At 38.4% G+C, this 23,178-nt stretch overlaps 3 protein-coding genes across 5 annotated transcripts in view; 1 reads left to right on the top strand and 2 right to left on the bottom strand.

The window, feature by feature from the left end:
• Lgs (BCL9 domain-containing protein legless) overlaps nt 1–2,799 on the bottom strand; it is a 9,587-nt gene extending 6,788 nt beyond the window's left edge. Inside the window, exons 1-4 of one of the 2 annotated variants that reach the window (XM_076768723.1) lie at nt 1,422–2,799; nt 760–998; nt 314–599; nt 1–212 (exon numbers count right to left, since the gene is read on the bottom strand). The exon at nt 1–212 is cut by the window's left edge and continues 147 nt beyond it. In XM_076768723.1, coding sequence (XP_076624838.1) covers nt 1–212; nt 314–599; nt 760–998; nt 1,422–1,707 — 1,023 coding nt within the window. In that variant the 5' untranslated portion in view covers nt 1,708–2,799. The remainder of the gene's footprint in view (nt 213–313; nt 600–759; nt 999–1,421) is intronic. The other variant, XM_076768722.1, reaches the window with a different exon arrangement.
• A 1,042-nt stretch (nt 2,800–3,841) lies between these two features.
• On the top strand, nt 3,842–6,862 carry LOC143343641 (integrator complex subunit 12). The gene is made up of 5 exons (XM_076768735.1): nt 3,842–4,556; nt 4,845–5,025; nt 5,274–5,642; nt 5,774–5,846; nt 5,937–6,862. Exons 2-5 carry the CDS (start codon nt 4,867–4,869, stop codon nt 6,140–6,142), a joined length of 807 nt encoding a protein of 268 aa, XP_076624850.1. The 5' UTR covers nt 3,842–4,556; nt 4,845–4,866; the 3' UTR covers nt 6,143–6,862.
• Nucleotides 6,863–9,583: 2,721 nt separating this feature from the next.
• Plexb (plexin B) lies at nt 9,584–21,294 on the bottom strand. Of its 2 annotated transcripts, XR_013079993.1 has the most exons (9): nt 20,833–21,294; nt 20,511–20,692; nt 18,898–19,483; nt 17,872–18,797; nt 17,234–17,637; nt 16,594–17,086; nt 12,713–16,474; nt 11,369–12,567; nt 9,584–11,137 (listed from the first exon to the last, which is right to left on the bottom strand). XR_013079993.1 is itself a non-coding variant. In XM_076768721.1 (8 exons), the coding sequence occupies exons 3-8, from the start codon at nt 19,322–19,324 to the stop codon at nt 12,460–12,462; spliced, it is 6,120 nt and encodes a 2,039-aa protein (XP_076624836.1). In that variant the 5' UTR covers nt 19,325–19,483; nt 20,511–20,692; nt 20,833–21,294; the 3' UTR covers nt 9,584–12,459. The 2 variants fall into 2 exon arrangements, 1 of the variants encoding a protein (XP_076624836.1); XM_076768721.1 differs by having other exon boundaries at nt 9,584–12,567.
• Nucleotides 21,295–23,178: the final 1,884 nt, after the last annotated feature.

Raw genomic sequence — 23,178 nt, 5'->3', positions numbered from 1 at the left:
TTCTTTGTGTTCAGGAAATAACATCATTTGCATTTTCCTTATGGTCGCTAACTGAACTTCCCTATGCTGCCTTTGTTGCGGGGTTAAGTTTTCATCGGGAACTTTAACACCTTGTAACGATGGTTGCAAACTGCCCGGGCCTGGACTGGTGGTACCTCCTAATAAACTGGGACTATGGCCCATCGCTGTACTACTAGGAGGTTGTGGATTTGCTGTAATATAAAATGTAATTCCGATTAAATAATACAGATAAAAAAAGTGAAATTCTTTTTTAATAAAGAAATACGTAAAAACGAGTAGAAACGAATATTACCTGAATTACCAGGTGAGCTTGGTACAAGGCAAGGCACATCTATATTTGCATCATCCAGCGACGGTTCAGAGTTACCCAGAGAATTGCCACCGTTTATGTTTCTCAGATTGGGTTGTTCGTTCCAAAATGGAGGGGCATTAGGGTCGAGAGCTGGCAGATCGGGTGGTTGTTCAGTCGGAAAGGTATTATTCGCGCCTCCCTGATGACTTTTTTGTTTCATCATTGCAAGATTGTTCAACCATTGCGCGGGATTCTGACGAAACTGGTTTACTTTATTCGGATGTTTCTGCAATATGAGCATCATACATTAATAAATATAAACCTGGCAATAACACTGTCGACAGATATAGATAACTTTTTACGGTTTTATTTATCTTTTATTCGTCGTTCGAAATTTGTTATTTGGATGAGAATTTTGCTCATTTGTTTACAATTTTGGTACCCACCTCTAAATACTTTTTAGTGCCCGGCTGCGCGCAATGATAAGCGATAATTGACGGATATTGCCCTTGCAACACAGCATCCGCACCTTTGTTCGCTAACGTCGTAGAAAATACAAAAATCTGACTTTGTTGTTGCATATATTGAGCTTCACCGCTTCCTGTACTAGTTCCCATTTGTTTTCCAAGGACATTACTGACTAGTGGCTGAATTCCATCCGCGGTGATTACATTGCCACTGCAATCTGTAAAAAAATAAATAAAGTAAGCGATCATATAAAAATTACCAGAAACAAATTACATTTCAGTAAAATCCATTAAAAAAATATAAACATATTTTTAATTGGAATACATAGACATATCATTACATCAATGAAATTCAACATGAATTACTAATGAATAATATTTAAGAATTCCATAATTTTAAGTTGTGGAATTAAGAATTAACTTTACAAGATAAAATTGAATCTTTTATTTGTACAAATAACCAAGTTCAATTTCTCACACCTTGGCTTTATAATGGCATCAATTTGATGGGTTTCACAAACCTAATATTAAATCTAGCTTGTGTTTGCTCCAAATTCAAAATGCAACAAGCTTGAGCAAAGTATATATTTATAAAATGGTGTTACAATTTGAACAATTTCATAAAATAAATCTATTCATACCAGGTAAATCGTCCGTAGGATTATTATGATCTCCTTCCTGTTTTACAGAATTCAGAATTGGCTGATTTGCATTGCTATTTTGATTCTCTCCTGGCAATGTACCTTCTCCGTTAGAAGGATCCAAACATGGATCCCTTGGACACTCTGTTGTATCCTCTCCAGTTGTATCATCATTATTACCTCCGGTACCTTCTTCCTTGATCTTGACCGGATCAGTGTCTGGCTCCTCTTTGACAACAGTGTTAGGTACGCAACTTGGTTCGTTGGGCTTCTTTTCTGTTTTCATGTTTGAAGCTTCTCGGATGGATTATCCTGTCAGACCTTGGTCAGCTGTACGAAAATCAGACGCATGGTCACTATTATCGTCCGCGGCGCGCGGAGTAACGATGCATACAGAAATCGTTGAGGTTAACAACGAGATATCGTCGACCGGTGCACTGAACCTGTCCTTAAAGAACGGTGCACGATATCGTTCCCGTGGAAGGCATGTCCGTTGGATCGTGTTATTTCCCCGATGGTAAACGTTCTGGTGACCGTCGGTTTCGCACGTTTTCAGTCATTTAATTGGGCCAACCGATCGGATTCCTACGCATGGAGGAATCACGGTTGTCAGCAGTCGACTGATAGACGAACACGATAGCGAGAGACCAATACCACGAAAGTATCGGGAACGATGAAAATATTCTAAATGTCAGCCCCGTCTCCGCGGCGAGCACATAGCGCGCCTCCGGGCTCTTAATGTCGCACAGAATCACCACGTTGTAACCGCGTTAAGACGTATCCAAAACATAGAACTGGGGGGCCAATGCACGCTGCACTCAAATTTCCTTGCCATTCGCGAGCATTGTTCTCCAACTTTATTTGTCACTTCATGGTCGCTTTGATTATTTATTTCTTTTACGCACGGCTGCCAACCGCCCGTCGAAAGTTAGACATCGTTTTAACGCACCTCGAGACAACAAGGAAGCGTTCATGCAACTCCCTGCGATGGAGAGAAAGACGGAAAGAAGAGCGCACCCAGGCGTACTTGACTCGTTCCCTTACACTCGATCGCCCGCAGGGTTACTATTTTGGTCTTTCTTTGCTTGTATTTTCACCATTCTTTCGCACCTTTATCGTGAGTATCCCGCATAACCGATGCGCATACCTTTGTCAATTTCCTTGGCGAAGCGGACTTATTATTCCGCGGCGATATCTCCCTAGGACCGGGAGCCGTGCATTTATTTTACACAGAATCAAAAAACTCTGTGAAATTAAATTTGGAATAAGCGAAAGGCAGGGACGGCCCGCGCGTCGACGTTGCCTGGGGTTCGTTTTAACTTTCGTTACCTTTTTACCGTAAGCAGTCGGAACAGTACGGTTCCCGTATATGGTTATACTTTCAAGGCGGTATTTTTAAAATCGAAAATCAACCACGCCGCAAAAAAATAAACATTTTGTTTCCTTTTTGTCTTGATTAGTTTGTATCGGAGACGGACAAAATTTTATTTCAATAATAAGTGATGAACGAAAACAATACGTAGAGATTTAGTCGTGATGCTCGTTCAAACAAATAGTCGTTTAGATACATTTCTATTCGTTCACTGAGAAATGTACCTTCCATTGCATCATTTAGATTTTTATTTTTATTCGATGAATAACTGATAAAATGTTTTTCAATTCATTTTCGAGTAACTCTTTACAGGAATAAAAAATATAACAAAGATGTAGCCCAAGTTAACAATAGTATTTATAATTTTATCGACTATAACTTTCATCGCAATTAATATTATATGAATATTATTAAAACTTAAGATATTTCAGGCACATTTCTTTGACTATAATTAATATTTAATCTTACTATTTATGTTGTGCCAAACAATGAAAAGGAGACAGGAGAAGCATTTCATCCAGAATCTTCTAGCAGACCCTGCCTTATAATTAAAAACGGTTAATTAATATTTCAATTCTGATACACATATGAACTGATCATTGATCGATAATTTGCGAGAAACAACAACCAATCTTGATCTTTGGCCCTCTCGTGGTTATTTTATGCTTCATCAAGGAGGTCGCCACGGGTAATCTCACCCTAGTGTCAACGATATGTGTATTTACAAATTTTAGTTCCCTATGGAGCATCACGCGTCTATGACAATATTTTTTTGCTTCTTTTCACTCTTGGATCTTTTCTCACTCTACAATTTTTATTTTTAGCCTGCATGTTATTTTTTATCCTCGTCGATTAACAATGTATGTTCTGTCTTTCCCTTTTTTTACAGATGTCTTCTTTTCTTCTCCTTGGAATTAAACACTCTTAATCAACAAACGTGACAATATATAAATAAATTATCATTTATGTTGTTCCAAACAGCGAAAAAGAAATTAAGAAAAGCTTCGTTTTAGTCTGCAAGTACCGTAGTAGACTTATCAATGAGGCATTCTAGCAAACCTGATTTTTCTAAAAAAAGATCGTTACCTTACTTTTTGCTGATGAAGATTTATCAATAAAATAATTTTTATGTAACTTACGAAAATCAGCTTCGAAGACATACAATTAAAAGTTCAAGTTAATCAATGTAATTGCATGCAATCTAAGAGAAGTGTGCTGTTAACAAATTATTAATAGCTACTGATAGCTGCAAACCGGCGACAATATTTTAAGTCTTTATCATTTTGTCCTACGTCCATTGTATTTTGTACGAATGATCTTTGTAAATAATATATAATACGATGAATGTATCAAATATATATATTTTTTTTAATTTTACGAAACGTGCAAATATATAACGTGATCCGTCACTTTGTTCCAAAATATACGTAATAATTTCTTGCACATAATGCTCGAATTGCATATAAAATAATGGACGCAACGTGGGCGTTGGTTGAAAGAGTATAATATCGATGAAGGAATCTTAAATTTCTGTGATCCATTACAACCAAATTATCGAAAATAAAAATGTTTTCTACCTCGTATTCGAACGTGTGTGTTATTATTTAAAGACTGAATATCTTACGTTCGGACAGAACGTTATTAACGTTAGTCGATCGATCCCTAGACACAGCAAAAGTTTATAATCTACAATTTTAATAAACCTGGCGCATTCGATCGCAACGTATCAACAAATCAATTAAATATAATAAAGAAAACAATAGGTAAATATATTATGAGAAAACGTATACTTCCACGTTAAAATAAATTTGAAGATTCGTGATTAAATATTACTTGAAAACTATTTGTTAATATATCATATCACGTGATTTAATGCATTAATCGTAGGTACGGATATTTTATACAAGTTGTTGCAACAACAGATAAATATAACCTACGATATCCTATTCGCTGTTTAAACATGTTCCACATAATATCCGTGGAATCATTTAATTTGGCAAAAGTTTACACTATGTAGAAAGTTTCTTACATAAACGTTTTATGCATTGCAGATTAAAATAAGCCTTCCCCAACATGTCACAATTGGATTTAGATCCACAATTCATGCAAGGCTTACACCTTTTACATTCCACTAATAAAGATTCTGCCGAACAACTGCGAGCTCTTCTAGATGAAGCCATTAAGCAAAAATATGGGCCGTCTAAAATGTTATCAAATGTATTGCATAAAAAGGTAATCGAGCAGAATGTAATTTTAATTTAATGCAGTGTGCAGGGTTACAGAGAAAAAGCGTACGAAGCCAAGGGATTTATATTAATTAAAGATATTATACTTACAGAGTTAGTTCTGATATCAGGGCACTTGCGAAGCATAGGAGATTTCGTTCACGTAAAAAGATGTCCAATACTTGCTCCCTCTGTATGCACCATTATTGTTAGAATCTTTCCAAACTTCTATTCCTTGAACATTCTGTTTTTCAGTATATGATGGAGGAACCAGTACTGAGCGACCACAGTAGCAGCAGCAGCAGCAAAAAAAGTAAAAGCTCTGGATCTTCTTCCAAACATTCAAGCAAATCGAGCAAGAACAGTTCCCCTGTGAATCTACCGACGCGCGACACACCGCCCGATATTATACACACTGATAACACATTGGCATTAGAAATCTTGGAAGATGATCTAACGTGTGTTATTTGCAAAGGGATGGATGTTGGTGCAAGGAACAGACTCGTAGAATGTTTAGAATGCCATTCTTTGTACCATCAAGAATGTCATGTTCCACATATTTTAGACTCGCAAATAGATGTTCCAGGGTTGGTGTGGTATTGCTCAAATTGTTCTAAATCTCAGGTGTGTGTATTCACTCGCATTATAATTTATTGTTTCTTCGTATTATCCTCCTTGTTTCTGCCCAAAAATCTTTAAATAATGAAAATAATATAATTAAAGTTACTGTAAATTACTGTTCCTTTAATCTGCAGGTCTCAAAAGAAAGGAGTTCACCAAAAACAGTGATAGAAAGCAAATCCAAAGAACAAAAAAAATCTAACATAAGTAAGTTCGATATTAACGTCGAATATTATCGTTTTACGGGAGCAAGTTGCAATCGGTTTCTATTAAAGCGATTATTATCTGTTTAAATAGGCGGTGGAAACAAAGTAACGCCAAATATTCATATTGTAAGTGCAGACAGGAGATTAAAGGATATGATGAAGAAAGCAAAGCAAGACAAAAGAAGTACAAATACCGCCCCGAGTTCAAAGAATTCTTCGTCCAGTACACCAGCATTGTCTTCGACAAAGTCTCAGGAAAAGTCACTGTTGTATAAAATTAAGTCAGGCGTAGAATGAAAGTCTTAACTATACAACTATCGTGACAATATTTTATAATACGAATGGAATTTAAACGAATTTTATAATGTCGACTTTATAAGACGATTATAAGCGATTAGCCAATTAAAAACCAGTCATACTTGTAATTAATGTTGAGTACTGATAGCAGAATCGATGGAAAACACTATACTATTTCATGCCAAAGAGTGTATGAGTGATCTTTAAACAAATATCAATTTTATATAAAACTACGTACAGTATCATATTCAGAAGTAAATATTCAGAAGTACCCAGTTGTACGAAAGACTTACAAATTTTACCATTTACATTGTTTTAATTAAATTTGTTATGAAAATTGTATGGAATGTCGCGCGATGTAATTTGTTATTATATAACTTTTAGCTGAAAAAATATAATTTTTGGTACAAATGTATCTTCGTTTAAATACAAATATAGATCAACCGAGCTTCGGACGAAAGTCGAGTTACAGAAAAGAAAGTTTTTCCCGAGGATCGTAATCGGCCACAGGTATTTCGAGAAGAAATATCACGATTATCAGATTCATTTATAATACCAATATATTTTTGCAATTTTCCAAATGCTTATTTGTTTGTCCCTACGTCCCATTGAAAATTTGGCAAGAGTCATTTCGTTCTCAAGTGTTACTTAAAACCTACTTATATGCGAGATGGGGGGTTGAATACTATTTACACAGGGTTTTTTCATTTCAGGGTTGCACTCTGCACACATACACACATCTATAGACTCGCACTCGTACAGCACACGTAAAGCAGTATCGCACACAATTTGCATTCGTCGTTGACATACAGCCAGTAGAAGAGATTTGATGAACTTATAAATTAAACAAGGTGCGACGATCGAAAAATGAAAATGCATTAGTTTTTCTTTCGTGAAACAAAAGTATTGTAAAGAACGATGGACATGAAGAACTTTGAATATTTGAATCACTTTAGTCTGGAATATATAAAACTCTTTCGTAAGTTTTCCTTATAAAGGGCATCGATTGTACGTATCGATCGAGTACGCCTTTAATAGTTCACCGTATCTCTGCAGCCAGCTATACATACACATTACGTGTAGGCTACATAACGAGAAAAAGATGCATTAGAAATTTATGGGAACGAGGACGCACCCATTCAACTTTTTTTTCCATAGACATGGTTCCCGACGACGGATACGCTCAAGTCTATTTTTTTAGGGACCGAATCATCCCCCCCATCACTTCCGAAGCTTAACAAAGAATAATTTTAATTCGACACGACGTTCGGATTTGTCTATACTACGAAGCATGACATTACTAACCGACTCGTAAAACCGCTGAACATTCCTCAGTTTAATTACAATACAGTACATACGTTGAATGCGGAATTGACAAGCTTTTCAGATGGATGGAGTCAACTGTCGAGCGTGCACGAAATAATCGAGAAATTCTGCATCGAAAATCATTGGGTTGTGAAACGATGTATCGATAACGCAATCACAATGTGACACAAAAAGTTGGTTCACGAGTGAAGCCAACATACTACGATGCATAACTAAGTTTGTCCTTTCAGACAAATTGTATCTACGAAGAATTAATTTTGCTATACAAATTCATTTTTAAAATTAACAATAAAAAGTAATTTCGAGCAGTAGCTTTTTGGGCGACTCGCTCTGTACGCGCGACCATTTCGAACAATGGAGGTGAATTTTTCCAGTAAAATTTTTGAACTTGATCGGAAGTCGCGAGTTTTTTCCTTAAATGTCACATTTTACATGAAGTCTGTACAGATTGAACAGTCAAGGAAAACGTAGCAGAATTTCGTCGAAATTTGTTTGTACACGCATTACGTTAAAAACAGTATATAGCAAGTTGCACGGGCCTTCCATCGAATTGCGCTCGAACGTACGATATATACTCGACGTACCGTATAAGATATTCTGCGCGAACCTTCGAAACGAACGATCATTAAAGATGTACCACACACACTTGTCAGGAATCCGAGTTCTGATAATAGCGACAAGATGTATATGCGAATATGTGCGCACGTATGCAAGCGTACGTCAATCTGCGCTATGCACGAAGGTATACTTAAATCAAAGACTTCGTATGTCCCTTAAGAGAACATTTCCTTACATTGTGGACGTTACATACTTTTCACGTTGAGTTTCTTCCTCGTTAACGAATGGACGATAAATTACTACCGCTATTATCGCTGTTAGTAACCACAATGTTCGTTATTTTAGTGAACTAGGAATGAAAATGTTTTTAAGTTTATAAAAAATACAAGTCAGAGAATCTTACAATTCCAGGAGCTTCATTTTACGTATCTATATTTATTTGTATTTCAATAGAACGTATTTTTATAGAGATAACTATGAAAGCTTCCTATTTTTTTCTTTTTTTTTTTTTTGTATGCATTTCGGTAATATAAAAATATTAAATTAATGTAATAATGATAATGAACAGATTACGAAACGTTCGATAATTTCTTGGATTACATACGTATCTTTATAATAAACGTATCATCCACAATTTAAGGGGTTGTAGTATATCTGTTCAAATATACACGCACATACACTTTCATTAACTAATTGACTAAACGTTTAAAATATAATTAAGAAATGCATATTTGAAACTCAACATTAGTAATATTTGTTTCGAGATCAGTATGGTAGAAGGTGAGATTAAGCTCCTTTTAAATAACAGGAGCAGCGACTTTCAAACTAACATTTCGCTTTATTTCGCTGTGTAATTTGTTCATTAAATTTCAGACGATTTCTTAATATATCTTTCTTTTCCTTTAATTATATTTTGTGGGCAACATAGTGTGATAGTAACTTAATGATGGAATTAAAAAAAAAAAAAAAATATCTTGTAATACCGTTTATAACTAAATTGTGTATATACGATACATAATTTGCACAGTACTTTCGTTTAACATAAACATTTGCATCGTAAAATTCAAGATATCAGACTTATAGCAGCAAGTTCGTTACTTTGAATACGAAGATAAAATCTTTTTACAGATATTATCATTATAATTTCATTGAGGCTATAATCCAATGTAGGAAGACTATCCCATGGTACGACATAAGAAAAGAATATAAATTTAACGTCAACGCTATCTGTAAGAATATTTTACAAATTTAGTAATAATAATAAAAAAAAAATGTATCATTTGCGCGAACAATTCGTTTTACTATTTGGAAAGACATGTATTTTTTCAATTTTCTAAAATTTCTATATAATCAGTATGTATTGTAGTCTACACATAAAGTTGAAGAAGAATATACTCGATGCATTTGTAAATATAATCACTGTTTTCATCATTCCTTTTATACATTCATTTCTTACACAAAGAGCGCGTACCTTGCTTACTCTTTTTTCAAACGTGGCCGCGTAAGACCTAATATTCTTATCTGAAGAGACGTTAACAATTTCGAGCAGGCAGTACATTCTTATTTTTTTTCTTTTTCTTTTTTTTTTTTTTTTAACTAGAGTCAAGAGTAGCGTTACTTTTTTTCTAGGAAACCGTCATGGAATCATCCGAATTAAAAGAGCCTGCTTTTGTATTGTACAATACATAATCTAACTCGCTTGCAAATATATTTATACTTTTAAATTATAAAACAAAATGATCATTATACTCTTCACTCACTCGGGATAAACTCATTGTACAAATAAAATATGTTCAACAAATAAGAATACTCGGCAAAATAATTCCCCCGTTACTTACAATACACGGGATTCAATATACAAGAGAGTCCATTTTAATTGCTTACGAGTAGCTTAAATACATATAAAAAACTGTCTAGAGTATCGTAAAAATGATAACAGAATAAATTTTATAAATAGTAAAAGTTCATCGATACTTGAAGTTTTTCGTCAACTTGTTCATTCTGTTATCATTTATTATCTATATTCGCAACTAACATTTTTGCACAAAATGCAACATTGGAAAGATGTAGCGTTTACAAAATTAAATTATTACATGGCTTCATGGCTATAATGCTTATAGGTTTCTCGAGCGTCTTGTAACTTTCTTCCTGTAAATGACCGAGAAACTCAAATACAAAAAGCAGCAAAATCTAATGTCTCAAAAAAAATTGCAACACGCACGTTGCACGTACAAAAAAAAAAAAAAAGAAAAAAAATACAAAAAGAAAAAAAACAAGTTTACAAACATACGCACAGTCTCGATACGCAATATGCATATATACGTATGAAAGAAAAAAAAAATAATATGCTAAATCACATAGGACAGATTGACGTACAATTTTCTATAGAGTTAATTTGTTCGTCGTAATATAAATAAATACAATTATATATAATAGAGAGAGATACATAGGTTGGTGGTCATGAAAAGGAAACCGGGGGCCTGTAGAGTAGTTGAAATACACGAGAGCGTTAATTAAGTACAAGAGTGAGCGTGACCCCAGTTCTTCCCAGACCTACGTCGACAAATTGTCAAATAATTGTTTTCCTTTGTGGTTCGAACACTTAAGTAGGTCTGTTCAGGTTTCGACAGTTTGTAGAAGCGCATGGAGAAACTTGGCAGTGCGCAGTGGGCAGTGAATTCAATGATTAAACAGTTCTATTTTCACTCGGAATAATGAACGTATCCGGAGGCAACGATTAGAGTTGCTTCCTTGAAATGCAACGTTAAAAATCAGGCAGTCTTACGTTAACTAAATATGGAGGCGTAATTCCAAGAAATACTGTTCGTCGTTGTGTCTCGTTTAAGTTTTTCTTCATTCGATGCGTTCGACTTGTGATTATTGACCAAATTGCAGAAACTTTCGAACACTATAAACCGGCGAGAAGTACAACCAGACACGCGTACAAAAAATTTCCCGTTTCTGTTTCCTTTACTTTCGATAATTCGAAAATTTCGAAATTCCCCTCGCCGGTGTAATATAAAAGATTCTTTTTTCCGCTTTCGCATCTATTACACGTGTTTTTACGCTTAACAATATACGATATAACCATTGTTGAATTTATAATTGTACCTATATAGATAATAATACAACTTAGTTATAATAAGAGCAATAATAGGTATAATATAATCCGTAAAATAGTCGTAAAAGTCATTATATAATCCACATAGTGGCCTTAAAAATCATAGCAACAGTCGTACTTTTACGTATAATTGCGTAAAGTAAATAGAAACAGACTCAAAAAACAACAAAAAAAAAAAAATTATAGAAGTACTAAAAAGGAAAATCTTTTTCTCTACGTACCGAATATACGTAGATAGGCCTAGAGTAGTCCGAACTGCTCTCATAATTCTTAGTTCTTCAATTCTTTCCTTTGTTTAACATTACTTTAATTGCCTTAATTTAATATTATCTCTTATTCTCTCTGAAAGGGTTCTTCACCCCAACTTATAATACATATATAGACCCTCTCTAACTAGCTCACTACAATCCGTGGAGGTGTATGTTGCGTGATCTTTGCTTTATATATATATTTTTTATGTATATATATATAATATATAACATATTAATAATTATATATCGTAATGAAGATAGTAGGCATAGCCACTCGTGCTCGGATCACAGACTACTCGCTGCCGTACTTTTCTCGTACAGACAGTCTGGTGGACACTATGGCTTTCTCACTTACTTTTACACACGTTATTTTTCTTTTTTACGTTATGTATGTGTTCCGTATTTACGTATACACGTATAGACATTCGGCCAACTAGAAATCGTAAATGTTAATTCTTTTTTTTTTCTTCCAATATGGTAAGTATTTGCACAAATTTGCATCTCAAATCCTTAAACGTGCGTATGCGATCAATACTTGGCTAGATCGCCAAAGAAACGTATTCTAATCGAACAAGTACTTCTTTCATAGCTACTTTGTAATTTAGTACAAATATATACATTCAGCAGTGAACAAAAGTTTAAAACAACTACCTTTATTAGGAATGTAATCGTCTTAAATTTTCGTACGGTACTGTGTGCATATATAAATGTATTGTATATGCATAGTAAAAATAAACAAAACTTACAATATCAATAAAAACTGATTAGGTTTAAGGGTTAGAGTCGCGTTACTCACCGTTCGCTGATATCTGTACGTGTGTACGAGCGTATTTCGATACGGCCATGACATAGAGACGCAAACACTACACCAGGACTATTTATCCTGTAAAACTATCGCCTGACTAGCCTTAACGAAATCGCACGTATTTACGGCATTGTTATTCACATGGTGCGTAGATTTGTACATATGTAACGAGGTGTATCTGATGCATGAAGTGGAGGCACTAGTCAGTGTTTCTGGAGAGATTGACGGGTCCTGGGATGGCAATGAGGAGGTTGTGTCAGCAGGCACTGGTTTCTTCTCCCTCGAGCGTGCACGCCACATTTTCTAGCCTGTGGGCTAGGTGTAATTTGCGACAGCCAGCGTCTGTCTCCAAGGCCTCAAGAATCTACAAACACACATCCGTCCATTAACCAGCTGAACTGATTTTCATAATCATAAAATAAAATTCGTTTCCTTAATATCGTATTAATTGTTTGATCACAATCATCTAAGTGTAGAGGTACATGCCACGCTACTATGGATCTACTCACTTGTTCATAATACTTGCTGACGTAGATGTAGAGTTCCTTCAGTGCCGCGATCACGTCGAACTCGTTCGCGTGCGACGCACTCAATTGTTGCATGGCACTAGACATTTCTTGATCGGTAATTTGTGGCAATCTCTGTACATCTGTGTAAAAACGACCCACTTTCTCTCGATAATGCGGTATGTCCTTAGCGAAGAGCAATTTATTAGAGGGCGAGTCTTTTCCTAGCCTGTGCTCGGTCATCGAGCAAGAGTCCATGAACGTTTGCGCTATAACGGAGAGACTCGAGTCGACCGTCGTAGATTTATTAATATCGAACATGAAGTCTGGATTCTTAATAAAATTCACCCAAAATCTAAGCGGCAAACTGTTCGACTTCCATGCATGCGGCACTTCGGGATCGACGATTCCGTGTTGCTTCGCGGCATCGTCGAGCAGATCGAACAACCATTTTACAGCGCTCGGCAATGTCTCGTTCGCGGTTAGTATCGTGTTCAAGAAATCGTCGACGAATTTCTGAACGGTGCCCTTAGTCGACAACAGTCTCGTTAAAAATATCTCGGGTATGGCTTTGTGCGTTCGTTCCGGATGATGATGTTTACTACCGGTGAAACCCATTCCCGGCGGATAGTGGCTCTCTTCGATAGGCCTCACTAAATGATATAATCGTTGATTACCGCCGTGACCGCTCTCCACGTCGCCGTTCGCAGTTATGATCGGCGGCGAGTGTTGGGACTCGAAATACAAACCGCTAACGGGATGATTGTACATTACAGGACTGATTAAATTGTGATTGGGTGTGGATGGAAGATGCGTGGACGAACAGTGATTCGCGTGTCGATGGAGGTGGTGGTGATGCGAATGATGATGGATCGGTTGTTGTTGATGATGGTAATGCGACGGTTTGCAATTGTGGCACGGCGGTTTACACGCGACGGAAAAGCCATCGTTCTGTCTAGGGATCAACGACATCACCGCCGACTCTTTCACGCCGTAATGAGCCAACGTGTTTATCTTCTTCCATTCTCCGTTGCATTTTGTCGTCAGATCCTCGTCCTGTAGCGTCAAATGGCCGCCTCTACCGTGTCTCCATTCCAAATCTACGTCGTGCACGGACGGTCTCAGCGAAAACGGAGTGTTCTTGTAGAGGGAGTCGAGGATCTTGGATTTCACTTGATTTATCGTATCACAATCTAAAACTTTGCATTGTATCTTCTCGTCGAGATCGTCTTGGACAACGTGCAACGTGACGACGTTGTGTTCGATCTGTTCCCGGAGCAGCCTTTCCTCGGACAGCGAGTATCTCGCGTCGTGCGAGATCACGTCTACGGGACCTTTTTCTATCTGGTGTTTTATCGCCTTGAACAGTAAAAATAGAGAGGAACCGGCATAGTCTTTCAGATAATTGTACATACAAAGCGCCATCCAATTCGTTAGCATCTTCTCCACCACGGATTCCGTCCTCCTCAGCATCAGCTGCGGGTGTTTCGTGTTCACCGCCTTCTCGATTAATCTGAGTAAAAGATTCATAAGTATGTCGGTCGCGTACTCCATTTTACCCATTAAAACGACCATCAGCAGAGAGGCGACGTTTACTTTGTCTCTAATATTAAAATCTTTCTGTGCCTCTAGGGTCTCGATGAACGTTAAAACGAAGTACTTGTTGTTGATTAGCTGCTCGAACTGTATCATAGCGGCGTCGTAATTCGTTCGAGAAATGTTACTGCGCGATCTGGGATCGTTCAATATCGGATGATGCGTGACGCCAGGAAAAAATACTTTCATAATATAGTTCTTGTGATCGAGGGTCGGAATACCGGAGGATTCCAAATCCGCCGTTAAGTCGGTCATGTCCGTTTGTAACTCGGCGAACGCCTGTTTACATTCCATCCTCACGTTGCTCTCGAGCGTATCCATCTGTATTTGGATTCGTTTGTACTCCCTCTCCGCCTGTGTGCTCTTTCTTCTATAAATTATCAGTACCAGAACGAACAGAAACACGAGACCGAACGTGCCGGCCGCGATCCCGGCGATCGCTTCCGGCGGAATCGGGTACGATTTGATCACCTCGTAACGAAGGTAGCCGATGGGAAACCGTAGACTCCTGCCTACCCGCACCACGACCAGCGGCAATCCGTTCTCGGTTTTGATTCCAAGCTCGTCCGTGTCGGCGGGCTGTTGGTCGGGCGGTATGCAGACCAATTGGGTCGAAGCGAGAGACGTCACGTTGCAGGGCAACGTACCCACCGTGACGTTCACGTCGGACTCGTCGCTGGCGTAAATTAGATTCTCCCCCTCGATGACCAGCGTGTCTCCTTTGTACAATTTTATGTTACGCGGGAACGCGAGGAACTTGGGATCTTCGACGTACAGCAAACGATTCCTGAGGCTCTGAAAGTATTTCTCTAAGTCTCTCACGCTTTCCACGTTGTCCATGATGAACGCTATTTTCAAAGACAACTGGGAGTCCTTCAATTTCAACGACTGCGCCGGCGTACTCTGGCCGTTTACCGCCGCGCGTTCGTTTCGTCGTAGGGTCATGAATCGTTTGGCGACGCTCGGGCTCGGGCATTCCATTTGCGTGGGATTCAACACCGTGCAGATGGTTCGGTTTATCGGCAGCGGTTCGTTGTCCAAGTACACCTCCATCTCGGGTTTCTGAATGGTATCCAAGTTGGTACCGTGGACAGTGATCATACGACCACCGGAGGCGAAACTCGTCAATGGTTTGATTTCCATGATAGTGGGATCGTTGGTGTAATTGTACGGATTGCCAACCAGCGTGCGATTCGCGCCGTCTATGCTGAGCGTCAGTCTTTCGATTCTCCTCACGCGGTCCGATTTACTGGTGACGCAGGTCAGTCTGGTGCTGCTCGCTTGCGTCACGTTCACGTGGCACTGCAGCTCGTCCAAATAAGCCGAAATAACGCTGCCGATATTCAAGAACATCCCGGTGATGGCGAGCTGCGTGCCTCCGCTCTGCGGCCCGACCGATGGATAGACACCGGATAGTCGTATGTCTTTGTAATTGAACAGCACCGCGCTTTCGGTGTATCCAGCGTCGTTGCCGACCACGACGGAAGCCGTATCAGTGGCTTCGTGTCGTCCGGTGCGGCAAACAATGCGCACGGACACTTCGTATTTGACTAGAGTGCACGGAGTGTTGCCAATGTGTATTTTGCCCGCCACGTCGCTTTCTTTCAATCCGAGATTACTGCCTTCGATGGTTACCAGCGTTCCACCCTCGATCGGTCCGCTAAGTGGTTTTATCATGTCTATTCTTGGTTTGGGGCATTCGGTGAACGGCGAGTGCAAGCAGGAATGTCGATACACGCAACTGTTGCCGCACCAAGTACATTCGAAACGCGCGTCCCTCGTCACACAAAGCGAACAATCTGCATGCTCGCGATGGGAACCTAACACTTCACACTTGTAGAGAATTATAGTGGTCTTATCGACGTGGTGATTGATGTTCCAGACGACCGTCACCTCTGCTTCGTATTCGCCGGTGACCGCCTCGTACGAGTAGACCGTTTTGTCGCAGACTATCAGACGGCTGCTGTCGACGCGTGCTTGTACTTTTAGGTTCGCACCCTCGATGGTCACAATGCATTGGAAACCACTGTGCCCCACTTGCGGATGCGGTAGATTCTCGACCTCCAGCACTATCTCTTTAGGTACGCTGTTGGGTAACATCAACGGTTCGCTGCGTTGGACGAACCTTGGGCAATACTGTGCTCCGTGTGCGGCGAGACTCGCTTGATTCTGTAAACACAGAAAATCGTTTAGTCGATGATCGTTACTAAGATTAAATTAACATCTAATATAAATAAAATCATAAGTTATAAGGGTGCTTCCTATCTGGTGGTTATTAAGATACTTACATTTTCCCCCGATATTATACCCTGGCAACTTGTATTGTGCGTACATTTGTTGTCGTACACGCACCAGCTACATGCCCACTGAGATTTTACACACTCTGTGCATACAGTATGCCTGGAGCAGTCATAAAATGCAAAGTTTCGCGAAACAAAGTCTTTGTTCGTTTCGCTGGACCGTACGGACAGCGGCACTAAAACATGGTCGGCTCCTTCCGGTATACTGGATCTCTCCGTGACGGGTGGCGTGGGACACGACAATCCAAAACCGGTCATTAAAGCGTCTATGGGTTCCGCGTTCCCGAAAACGCATTTGTAATTAGCGCCTGCTGGTAATTCGGGAAGAGTTCTGATAGTCAATTGAACCGTAGTCATTTGATTGATAGGCATACGATCCGGTAGAACTTGCTCAAAATCAATGCACTGCTGCCCTGTGCCTAGAGACAGCCATCTTGGACTGCTGTGACTCGCTTTTTGACAATCCCCTCTAACTGTACATCTGTAAAACAAATAGTTGGAATATTAAAACAAGTAACTGCTTGAAATGTTCGAATGTTTGGTAATGTCCAAGGCTGGATCTATAGATCTGTTTGAATACTCGAAAAAAAAACAAACCGAGATATATTAATAAGAAACATATAGTCACCTTTTTTCCAAGGAACACCATCCGCAATAAGGATCTTTCGCGTCGAGACAGCTGCTACAATTAGTGTAGCTGCTACAATGCTCGACTTGAACTTTTGAAATTTTAGAACTCGATAGAACGTAAATGTGCTCTCCGTCTGGTGAAATTAAACTGTCGGGCATCAATCTGTTCCCTTCGTCGATTACAATGCTTTCGTAGACGAATGCTTCGGTTCCGGAAAGTAAAACTTTTTTCAGAACTCCATCGTTAGTTCCCAGGAATGCTACGGTATGGCTCTCGGTATTGGCTATTGTTACAGAGGTAACGAATTCGTCGGGAAAATGTAGAATCGCTTGTCCAACGATCGGCGACATTCCAGAGATCTTTAAGCCCACCTCGCAGAAGTTTAAAATATTGCCTGTTGTCTGGATACGAAAGCGAAAATAGAATTAAAAAATTACATTTAATCTTTTATTAATTTTACAAATTTTTAAATATAATTTTAGTCTTATTTTAAAGGCTCTGCACTTTGAACAAAAAGAAGTAAATTCGATTTTTTTGAAACGTTTAGAACAAGGGAACTCTGTAAATGACTCGCCCTGTATTATAGATATACAATTCTTTCATACGTGAAAAAATATATCAGGCTTTAAACTTACTCCTGCTGTAGGACACTTTCCGTCTTGTATAGGACCACTGACGTAGCCCATGTTTCTATATTTGGTGCTACCGTTGAAACACATATGAATATTTTCGTTGAATTTCGTCTCGATTTCTTGTAAACTGTATACGCAAACTGCCGAGCGAGTTAACGGTTCGTTCGTGATACCTCTGCTCGGCGAAAATACTGAAACGAAGATGGGATCACCGACGGAAATGCCGAGTTGCATCGCTATATCGCTTCCGGCCGGTGCCACTTTTGCGTCTTGCACTAAATTATAAAAATGTTGCTTCCCGTCTCCTAGGTCGATGGTACATTGCAGCGTCACTTCTGTGTAACTGTCGTAGTTTGGATCGCTTATACAACTTCTCGCCAATCTCGACGTGTAGCCCAGCTCCTCTTGTTCGGGAAGATAAGATTGTTTTTGTACCAATACAAAATACGCGTAATCGCTCGCGTTAAAACCGTACACGTATTTGACCAAAAAGTGATCTCGATACTTGACATCGATATACACGATCGGCTGTTTGTTGAATGTATATTCTGCGAACTTTAAATTGTGAAGATTTCTGCTTGAAATGGCTGGCACGTCGTGCCTATATTCTCCCCTGTTGGTAAACGTGGTGCCAACGTACAGAATATTCGTTTTCCCCCACGCGTTGTACTTTTCAGGACCGATAAACGCATAAGTAGACGAAGTTTCGTCGTTAGCCGCTACGCTGTAGGGAATGAACTCTGGCTTGATGGATATGTTCGACATTTTGTACTTTTCGCAAGCACCTTGAAGAAGAGAACCACAAACGATTAATGTTTGCGATTCAAGATCAGCGATTAGTAGTTTGTTCACATTGTCCATCAGAGACGTCGTTATGTCTCTAGAGGGGCAGCCTGTCGCGTGACACTGAGGATTATCCGATCTTGGTCCTGAAAATAACGATCGATCGATAATTATTTTCTAGCACATTTTTGTGCGACCACATTTTTCTATAAGACGTGAAAGTAAAATTACGAAACGATAGCTAACCTGTAATAACATATCCTTCCAGTCTGAGATTAGAATCTAACTGTAAAAGTCTGTTAATGGCACCTGCATACAATCGTCCTGTAGCAGGATCTATAGTGAGATGATTAAATCGGAGGGCACCTTCTCTCGTTGTATTTGGATCTAAAGGATAAAATCCATATCGTTGACTGTCCCCTGAAGGAAACTGTGTTACCACGTGTAGAGATTTGTTTTCTTGAGCAGGTGGAACGGTACTAGTAGGTGTATCTATGGCTGCTGTTACCAATACCACCATAAACCAGGTGGCAACAGACATGGATGAAAGGGATAATCGATGGAATGGCAATGGCAGCACAGAAGACAGCAGCACAGTAGGCGAAGTGGGAAATGATACAAATCCCAAGAATCTCATGATGTGTAGACAATAGTTGACAAAGCACATGCGCATACGCTACGCGTGTGCGTTTGTGCATGTACAAGTCTAGGGTAGGAAGCGTAGAAGGTATAATAAAGGTCTGAGTCCCACTGGTAGAAAGCCAGTATCAATATGGTACTACCAGCTGTAAGAGTATCCAGGCACCGACATGATGCTCATTGCCCGGTACCTCTGAAACATTTAAAAAGCAACAAAGTTAAATTAGAGAGGATAGAAATACTTTATAATATTTATCAAACTTAAATTTTCAACTTTTAATGATTTATTAAAATAGTTAATCGAAATGCTATTTTATTTCTATTAAAAAACAATGACTATGAAAAATTTCTCTAAAATTGTGCTTTTAAATTAATCACCTTAGCACAGAATTAATTAATGATGGAGCCTCTACCGAATTAATTTCACGATTTAGTTTCGATTAATTATACTTGTATCCAACAATTAAATAAACAGGTGAAGATATATTATAGAATTGCTCAGAAACGCCAAGAAGTTTATATAGCCAATGTTTTCTTTAACTCAAGCATAATATTGTTACTCGCGGTCGAGTATACTCGAGTACAGCGGCTGAAAGATTAAAAACGTATTACTTGATACTAAAAACCGATAAATTTTTAGAGAAATAATAGTTTCAACTTTGACGCATTATTTACTTGTTTTTCTTTCGAAGATAATATACAAATTTTTCTTTATATTATTATTCATCGTTACTCATCGTCAATCGGTAAAATAAAATATAAATACATAGTTACGAATTATGAATGGAAAATATTAATTTGAAACGAAAATAAATTTGTCTAAACAATTTAACGCAATGGCAATTTATTACATACTCGGAAAAACATGGTAATTAATTCTTTGTAGAGAAGAACTGGGTTTTAAATCTCTGTTAAAGGGCAGATTTTCATACACCGATATTTATTCAAATCGAACCTGAAAGTTCCTCTTATTTTGCAGATTTAAGATTCTCATTATCGTCGTTGAAACTTTCTCCCGAACGTGAACATTAATAACGTCGAGGAAGACAGTTCGGAAACGCAGAACATATTTATCAGAATATTTTATCGGGATGCATTAGCTGCTTGTGTTTCGTCGTGTTCACGTTGTTTTTCCGAAAACCGGACATGCATGATTAAGCGCAGTCATTCTTCACAATCCAAAAGTGAACTGTCAAAAATGTAAATAATATATCACTGACCGATTTCGGTACTAAAACATCCCGACGACGATGTCAGGCTAGGGCAGATGGCTCCACACTTTTCGAGTAACACCGTTGCACGCACCGCCCTTCATTAGTGTGAGCAGCATAGCTGCACTTGACAGCTAAGGCCAGTGTCTTCGCACAAAGGCAAGGATATTCTGCTCCTCGTCGATAATCGCCTGGCAATAACGCGCATACAAGCGAAATTAGTCGTGTCTTGGCGATAAAATGCACAACAGCCTTCGTAAATAATCCCGATAGAATCACTGGACACGCAAACGTATCCCGCGAACGGTTGTTCGAAAAGAAAAAGAATTACCTCTGGGATGAAAAAAGCTCGTAGCTTCGATTCGTTTGTTCTGATACGATCATCAGTCGGCCCGTACGACTCTCGTTAGTTTTCACGACGAATCCACGTACACATCGATACGTATATCGAGCCAAAATGAAACTAGACACCCCTAATTTGTCACCTACGATCGCCCCCTTTACGAAAAAGCCAAAGCGTACAACATGACCGCACGATGGAATGTTCGTACGCGAGGGTCGCTACGACACATCGCGGATATGCACCATGTCCTTGATAAGAGCCCCGATGCGAGTCTTTGGACGATGGAACACCGAACCGTACACCCAAGATTCACCGGACCACCTTATTGTTCCTTTCGGTAACATATAAAGGGATACAAATACCATCCGTCACTTTATAATAACACTACTAAACAGAGAGAATCGGAATGAGCCGCCATTAAAATTCGACCGACAGCGACAGGCTGCACGAGTTTAGAGCAAGTTGGGGGCCGTGGCTGCGGCATGCGCCGCTTGTTCATTATCTTTCTCTCTCTCGCTCGCGCTCGTCGCGCTTTTCCCACGGTTCAGTGTCTCTTCTTGGCTAGTTCTATCACTCTCTCTTCAACTTTCCTTTTCTTTCTCCCTGGTGCATGGGCCACGTATCAGCGTCCTCGTGCGGCCAAACGCCCGTACTTTTTCTTCGATGGTAAAACGTATCTGCTTTGGCAGATCCGAATTTATCAAAATGGCCGCTGCCGCTCGTACAAGATCTAAAACTGCGCAAAATTTGAAACGAGGGATACGGCGTACGGTGCAACAAACAATGGACAAAAGCAAAAAACTGAAGTCTAAAATTCATAGTTTATTACACCTTAAAATACTGAGGAACACAGATTTTAAAGAAAATAAATCTGAATAAAACTTATGAATTTCGACGACGTTAGAATAGTATATATTATAAAAAATTTTCTGAATTTGGTTTGGCGGTCAACGTGTTAAAGGCCGCACCCCTCAATTTGAAAAATACTAATGTAGATACCGTGTTGGACTTTCGCCTACTTGCTCAAATTGTTGATTTATCTTGCTCATTCTCGATGTTTCGATTCATCGTCAGCTTCGATGGCCTGTTCAGAGTTCGATTAGTTGGGGGAAAAGTTCTCTACCGATCCTCGGTTAAAAAGAACTGACGGTCCTGATTTTTGATATAAAAGCAAGGAATTACTGTATCGGATACCATAGTATTCGATTAACTGGTTAATGCCCAAATGGACGGATAATACGATTATTATTAAGCGGTGAAAATAATTTGTCATACAATGAAACTGTAAATGCAGTAACACGAAGAAATATGATAAAGCTTGTTTTGTAATGCACTTTATATTAACCCTTTCAAATCTGAAATGTTGGTAGTTTTCGGTATTATTTTAGCAGTTTTGAAGAAGATGTAAATGAAGGAAATAATAAAATGTATTGCGGAAAGATCGTTATATAGCTTCGTGAGTATAAATGTATATACAACACGTATATGAGAATGAGTATTGTACATCATAAGATTATTAAAAAGGTTAAGGGGTCTGTTCAGTTTAGAATTTAAAAAAAAATGAATTTTTTCTTTTTACATTCTCTTAAAATTTCAAGTCTTAAAAACATTTATGCTGAATAATTATGGTGACATTCGAGAAATTGGCAATTTTATATAATTGTTAAATGAATTCTATATACCCTGTCATTGTACTACAAACATTAAGGGGCCTGCTTAATTCGAAAGTAAACCGAAATTAATTTTTTTTTTACATTTTCAGTCACAACTTTTTTGCTCGCAGGTTACAATTTTGAAGTTAACGTCCAATAATATCCTAAAACAAAATTACAAATACTACCAAATCTTTCCAAACTAAACAAACCCCTTCAGGAAAATATGAGTTCCATTTAAGTGTCTTGAAAACTGTTACTTCGAGAAAAAAGTGACTGTCATTATTGTTTATGATTAAAACATTATTCATTACATTATTATCCCGTTAAATAAAATATGGCATCATTGTATGTATAAAAAAAATGACACATTTTATATATTTAAGTACTAGGTGATTTACCCTGAATAAAGTAATGAATTTAGAAATACCGTAGTGTTCAAATAATTAGTTTCACCTTCACTTTAATCTCTAGTCAATTACGTTTAATCGATTAATAGCCGTGTAGCAAGTTTTCAAGACTTTCAGATAAAACATCTGTCAAAATAACTAAGGAATTTTCGTCTTATATACAAATACGATACAATCACTATTATTTCAATAATAACAAGATGCTTACAATGAAATTTGACTCATAACTTTATTGGGTACAGCACCTCTCATATTTTTCTCTTTTTTCATAG

This window comes from Colletes latitarsis, chromosome 7 (genome assembly GCF_051014445.1).
Source record: "Colletes latitarsis isolate SP2378_abdomen chromosome 7, iyColLati1, whole genome shotgun sequence".
Lineage (NCBI taxonomy): Eukaryota > Metazoa > Arthropoda > Insecta > Hymenoptera > Colletidae > Colletes > Colletes latitarsis.
The sequence above is the reverse complement of the archived record's forward strand: the minus strand, read 5'-3'. Positions and strand labels throughout refer to the sequence as shown.